This window comes from Sprattus sprattus, assembly GCF_963457725.1.
Source record: "Sprattus sprattus genome assembly, chromosome: 7".
Lineage (NCBI taxonomy): Eukaryota > Metazoa > Chordata > Actinopteri > Clupeiformes > Clupeidae > Sprattus > Sprattus sprattus.
The window spans coordinates 18,002,178-18,009,677 of NC_137926.1; the positions used below are offsets into that span (position 1 = coordinate 18,002,178).

The following is a 7,500-nucleotide window of genomic DNA, read 5'->3' on the forward strand; positions in this document are numbered from 1 at the left end:
TGCCATTAGGGCTGTCCTGTACGTGACCTCTGAATGGCCCTAGAACCGTAAATATCTCACTCTTTCTCTCTCTCTCTTTCTTTCTCCCTCTCTCTGTGTGTGTGTGTGTGTGTGTGTGTGTGTGTGTGTGTGTGTGTGTGTGTGTGTTTTTGAGTGAGTGACCCTCCATATGAAGGCAGCAGATGGCTGGAGTGTAGAGCAGATTAGCCCATCCGTCTTACAGTTCTGACCTCATTCCAGACCATACCTCATCTCTACAAACACAAACACACACACACACACACACACACGCATGCACACTCACACACACACACTCACACACACACTCTCACACACACACACACACGCCTCTTGGCTCCACTACACAGGCATAAACAGAAACACAGACCAGACAAAGCTTCCAATGTAACACACACTCACACACACACTTACTGGTAGGTGTAAGGAGCAGTGGGGGTACAGGGAGGGAGAAAGGTGGAAGGTGGGAGAGAGGTGTAGAGGCGAGGAGGTCATGAGATTAAGAGAGAGGATGACCGAATAAGGAACAGATCGGATCACAGAGGGGGGATAGGAGTGGGGAGGAGAGGAAATAGAAATTAGAATGGGGTGGGAAAAAAACAATGTGTAAACACATACACACACACACACACACACACACACCGATTTCTTATATACAGTATTGCATACAGGCCGCATTAAATGCCCCATAGACATAACAACACACATACATACACACACACACACACACAAACACACACACACACACACACACACACACATTTAGGTGCCCTGAATCTGTCAGACCTTAGCCCTACCCAGCCATTGTCATTGAGAGCAGGATGAATCAAACCCTTTTCCCGTCATCAGCTGTGAAAATAGCACAAAGAGAGAATAGGAATTGAGAGGGCTGGCATATTTAACACCGCTGGAGCAGCATTGAGGTTGGCTGGTATTATATGGAGACAGCTTAGTGTACTTCTTGAAGTGCATGCAAACTAAACTGGGTTCTCAAATACAAGCTTTGTTTTATTGTGAGTGTGTGTGTGTGTGAGTGTGTGTGTAGGTGTGTGAGTGTGAGTGTGAGTGTGAGTGTGTGTGTGTGTGTGTGTGTGTGTGTGTGTGTGTGTGTGTGTGCGTGCGTGCATGTGAGTGTTTGGGTGTGTGTCAGAGTGTCTGTGTGTGTGTGTGTGTGTGTGTGTGTGTGTGTGTGTGTTAAAAGCTCTACTACTCCTCGGGGTGCCTGCAGGAGAGATGTGAACACTGGGCAGTGTCCCAAGCCATATGCTAACCCCACCACGAGTCCTGTTCCTCACCTCTAGCCAGCCAAATCACAGCATGAACACCTCGTACATAGCTCACACACACACACATACACACCCACTGTCACACAACTAGCACTCACCACACTTATACACCCCTTTATGAACACTCAAATATTTCTACACACCTACATGGAAACACTTAACATGCCCAGATGCACACTTAACATGCCCACATGCACACTTAAAATCCCCGCACACACAGATACACACACACACACACACACACTTACATTTCTCTCCCACTGTTAAACTCACGCACACAACTTAACATTCTCATCCTGAATCTACTGTGTGGACCACAGTCCCTGGGCTCTTTCATCTCCAAGAGGAGAGCAGAGATTTGCAGACCCAGCCCTAACAGTATAAAGACACATACCCAGCCCTAACAATATAAAGACACAGACCCAGCCCTAACAATATTAAGACACATACCCGACCCTAATGATATAAAGACACAGACCCAGCCCTAACAATATAAAGACACAGACCCAGCCCTAACAATATTAAGACACATACCCGACCCTAATGATATAAAGACACAGACCCAGCCCTAACAATATAAAGACACAGACCCAGCCCTAACGATATAAAGACACAGACCCAGCCCTAACAATATAAAGACACAGAACCCCATTGAAATGAATACACAGACCCAACCCAAAGGATGTGAACACATATTAATATAGTCCTGATGGTCTGCTTTCATTTTCAGTTTACATTATATTGTGGCTTCGCACTCACCACAAATATGGGCACACAAATCAATTTGCTTGTAGAAGTCAGACTGTGTTATGCAAGCACACAAAGAGGGTCCAAATCACACCTTTACCCATCTCACTCGCTCACGCTCTCTCTCCTTTTCTCTTTCCTTCTCTCTCTCTCCTTCTCTCTCCTCTCTCTCTCTCTCTTTCACTCACTTACTCACTCACGCAAACCGTGATGATGTGATATGTAGAAGATAGAGGTCAGAAGGGTGTCTGTGCTTTGATACACACCACTCAGTCTCTCTGTCATGGCCCTCAAGCGTGGCCAAAGATGAAGGTAAATAAATACATTTGCCTTCAAGCAGCTCAAACACAGCATAACATATCTGGATAGGTCTGGCTTCACACAAATCACCAGGAAATCAAACCTGAACATATCATGCACACTATGCAGGTTTTTAAATCCTAGAATTGATTTGGATGACATATGGCCATGTGAGGAACAGGTGAGCACACTCGTTGTCCCCACTAGTTGACCAAAGCTGTTCAACCTGCAGATTTCTGATCTGGATATGAAACCCCACAGAAATATAGGAATGGCTTTTTACAGCATTACCACCAAATAAATTGCCAAAATATATCCATTAGCCAACTAGCTAGCTTTGTGCTGAATGGACTGGTGGTAGTGTTTGTGAGACAAGTGTGACCACTTTTACCTACTCTGCAAAACTCCTGCAAAATGCTACTTTAATTTTCATACATGCAACATGAGAACACATCACACAAACAAACTAATTGTTTGAAACACACTTTGTACCACTATTACAGGACATTTGTTATTGGCTTTTATGCATCTATATATCAGAAATGCGTATCAGCATACCGTGTTGTCCTTCCTGAAACTACAGTGGCAAAGAAGGTATTTAGTACATCATTTGACTACGTTTGTTTTGTCAGGTTTAAAAGACAGTTTGAAAATGTAGGCCTATTTTTGAACTCTCTTTCAGAGCAAGTACAAAGTCATGCCACTTCAAAGCTTTTAACACCTATATGTACATACAGAGAGAGAGAGAGAGAGAAAATAAGTTTAATTTGTCCAGTTCCCTTGAGATAAGTAGTCTCACATTAGATTTTCCATAAAAGCTGTTTGTATGCTATGATTTTGTGCTGAACTGAAAAGGCATGGAACGAAGACCAATAAGTTACTTGGTCTCCATATTTCCAACCTCACACACACACACACACACACAAACACACACTCACACTTATACATACATTACATCTGACTTGTGTTGTGCAAAAATGACTATCAGTCAGCACTTGTGTAGGAGTCAACAAGCAGAGAAAGAACTTGAGCTTGAACTCAAATCAGCAAAAACCTAAGAATTCTGGAGAGTTACTGTCTTCAACTTTAATCATGTTATGCCAAATTAACTTTGCCTCCGACTATTTTGCGAAATCAAAGATACTGAAACATCTCTTTGAAAACTTAAATCGAGTGATTCAAAGAGGCAAGCTTTGAGAGCTGTCAAAGCTGATGCCATGATGCTCCTGTCAGTATCGCGTAGCCGGAAGCTATTTCATCTTAGGCCGTCCCTCTCTGAGCACGCATCACGCATAAATGCTCTGACTACATGAGCTTGACACGAGGACAAGTAAACATACCGCGTGAGGTAGCTCGCTAGTCAAGTTCTCTATGAACCACTGACCCCATGATGTTTCCCCGGTGAGAAGGTAACGACAGGGAAGTGACACAAATGTGTAGGTTATTTTCCGTCTCAGGGGAACCGCTTAATTGACACCAGCAGTTAGAAATCAGCAGTAGAAAGATCCAAGGTGGATGGACAAAAACTCTGATAGGAGGCACGTGTGTGTGTGTGTGTGTGTGTGTGTGTGTGTGTGTGTGTGTGTGTGTGTGTGTGTGTGTTTGTGAATGTGTGTGTATGTGTGATGGACAGCCACAGCACTCTGGGGCCCCTCTCATTAGCAGTTCCTGCTGCTCTTCCTGTCACCTGCACAGTCACACTGCAGACAAGGACACAGTCCCTTCTCCCCTGAGGACACTCTACAGAGCTGTCCATAAAGGGCCACACACACACACATATCCCCTACACATACACACACTCACTCTCACCAATCACATAATACTCACTCTCAACATATACATACACACTCAACCACCGACACAACTAGACAGCAAACAGGTTCATTTTCCAGTTTGAGCTTGTGTCAGTAATTGCGACCAATGTACGAACCTCTACGGATGTTAATACGTTTGGCCATAACCCTGCCACTCAACTTAGTGTTCGTAGGTGTATGTGTTGAAAATCCCCATTACCACTTCATCACACAAACAAGCATACGCGCACACACACACACACACACACACACACACACACACACACACACACACACACACACACACACTCACTCACAAAGTTAGCTTAGTACTTAGTGCTTTGCTCTTCTTAGTGTAGATGAGTCTGCAGTCATCTCAGAGGAAAAAGTGCCAGTCAAGCCAGATGTGGATATAGAACATATGCATACGCTCAACACACACACAAACACACACACACACACACACACACACACACACACACACACACACACACACACACACACACACACACACACACACACACACACACACACTCACTCAAACTTACAAACAGTCACACATATCCCCACTTCTCCACTTGGCAGAAAACAGAGCAGTAATTGGAATGTCCCTGAGTGCTATGTCACAGCCATATTAGAATATTCTAAAGTAGACAGTAGACACACACACACACACACACACACACACACGCAGACACAGTCAGATGGGAAAGATAAATGGAGGCTTGAGGAATAAGTATGAGCAGCTTTCTGTTCCCATCTCATTGTTTCTTGGCAGTTAATTAACTGTGCATGCATGTGTGTTTGTGAGTGAGTGTGTGAGTGTGTGTGTATGTGTGTATCCTGACATAGGCTACCATAGAGACATCTTTACAATCTTACACACACACACTGACCGTGTCTTGACTTCATTATGAAAACCAGTATTGAGTTTCATATATAATGCAGCTGAGGAGGCATCCATGCTATCTGTGTGTATGTGAACAACGTTTTAATTGGAGTGAGAATGTATTATTCTGTTTTATTACATTTCATTGGTGTTCCAACAAAGTTTCAGCACATATCGATTTTGGTATCTCATGCATTCGAATGAGTAGGATGTGTGTGTATGTTCTGGTTTTGTTTTGACTGTTTGAATCTATTCACATTCATGAATATCCCTCCACACACCCACACGGAAGACTTTGAAAGAGCTGTTACTGCAAAAGAAATCTGACCTACAGTATGTGGGTCCAACCATTTCAGAGAATAGACTTACAGCACTATATCTTTCCTTAGTGGGTGGCTGTCTGTGGAAACTTTTATGTGGAAACATTTGCCTAATGATGGCTTTAAAAAAAGTTGTTTGCCGTATTTAACCTATAATTCTTTGAGAAAATAATGATCAGCTGTAGAGTGCCTGGCTGAGTGTGTGTCTGTGTGTGCGTGTGTGTTTGTGCGCGTGCGCGTACGTGCTTACACATTTCAGAAATGCCACTCCTGTCCTTGCTAATTCCGAATGATCTATATGCTGGTGTGAAATGGTGTAATTATTTCTACAGTGTCGTTTTCAACAGTAATGACATGCTCAGTGAAGGTGCCATCGTTTGCACCCAGACCTATTTGCTAATTGGCTTCACGGCTTAGAAACAGCTCCATCTGATCTCTGATTGGATGTCTAATTAGCACTCCAGTGAAATATACCTATGTGTTTTCGATCAGTTTAGACTCGGTGCAAAGAGAGATAGTGTGTGTGTGTGAATTCATTTAATTAATTAAAAAGAGTTGTAGACTGCTGTTTTCTTTTTTTTGGCACAAAATGTTGACTAGTTGATGCAGTTGACTACAGAAGACTACTATTGGTATATCTGCCATATATTTGTGAGGCATTTATGATGAAATGTAATGATGAAATAACTGAAAAGCCAAAAGAAAGAGAAAGACAGGGGATAGAAGGTAGTTATGATACTAGACAAAGTGATAGAAAGTGTTAGAGAGAGAGAGAGAGAAAGAGAGAGCTTGTGTAAATAAACACAGATGTGTGCTGCAGTGGTGCTTCTGGGATGGATATCAGTAATGAGGTAGTGCTCTCTTCGCCTGAGAGGCCAGGCTCCTTCTGGGCTGTGAGAGGGTTGATGTTTCTCAGAGGAGATGTGTACACTGTAATCATTTAGCCAAACAACCGCGCATAACCACGTCAGCCAAGGAAATAACTACACCCAACCCACACATCACATCTGACAGTGGAGCTCCACATTCGCCATCCAGATGTCGAATAACATCACTCTTTTGACTAATGGGTTTATTTTTGTTAGCCTTATCTTTCTCTCTTTCTCACACACACACACAAACACACACTCAAACTGTGTTCAAAACATCCACTCAGACAATTTCAGACACTACCTTCCAAAACATTCCATGTCAGTAGCAGTCGCCAGAAAGAGTAAAATGCTTTTAGAAGGCACCAAATGTGTTTGTCCTTGACCTTGTACAGAAATTAGGAAAGCTTATACAAAGTGTAATAAAAAGTCAAAATAAACCGAAAACATTTGCTGTGAACTAATTAAGGTGTATCTGGTCGTCTTCTTCAGTTCATTCACCTAGCAATGAACTGTGCTATCTGGAGAAAGTTGCAGTGCACATCGTTTGACAATTTGCGCTGCTCCGTGGAATTTTATAGTGAACTATATAGTGAATACAATTTACAGTTGAGAATTTGACAGCACTACATAATGGCTGATACACTAGTGAGTGTACATTTCAAGCATAGCCTCAGACTCACTCACACTCACTCACACACACTCTCTCTCTCTCTCTCTCTCTCTCTCTCTCTCTCTCTCTCTCTCTCTCTCTCTCTCTCTCTCTCTCTCTCTCTCTCTCTCTCTCTCACACACACACACTTAGACACACTCTCATATACAGTACACACACACACACTCTCTCTCACTCACTCACTAACTCCCTTAATGTCTGATCATCTCCCTTTGTCTGTTTCATGTGCAGGTCAGTGAGAATGCTAAGCAGGATCTGAAAGATGGCCTGGCTCTCTACAACACGAATAACAACATCGGCCTGAGGAACGCCTGGAACATCATACAAGCAGAGGTACCACTGGGGGCACAGTGTTTGTTACAAGCGCACCCACACAAGTGTGTGTGTCTGTGTGTGGATGTGAACATGAACTGCCAGTCCCGCGTGGTCTGGCAGACTGTTGTTCACATAACCCCTCCAATCATCAGGTCTCCTTCTGGAGAAGCAGTACATGCAAAATGGAGAATGTGAGAGGCTCACTGCCGTGAAGCACTCGGCAGATTTCAAGTTATATTTCAAAAGGGCTTCATTTGTGTGTCTTTCTCCAGTGAGTGTGAGAATCTTTT

General features: G+C 43.2%; 1 protein-coding gene across 1 annotated transcript in view; it reads left to right on the forward strand.

The window, feature by feature from the left end:
- tspan9a (tetraspanin 9a) overlaps positions 1-7,500 on the forward strand; it is a 79,135-nt gene that overhangs the window by 61,965 nt on the left and 9,670 nt on the right. The window contains exon 4 of the mRNA XM_080841640.1: positions 7,127-7,228. Coding sequence (XP_080697766.1) covers positions 7,127-7,228 — 102 coding nt within the window. The remainder of the gene's footprint in view (positions 1-7,126; positions 7,229-7,500) is intronic.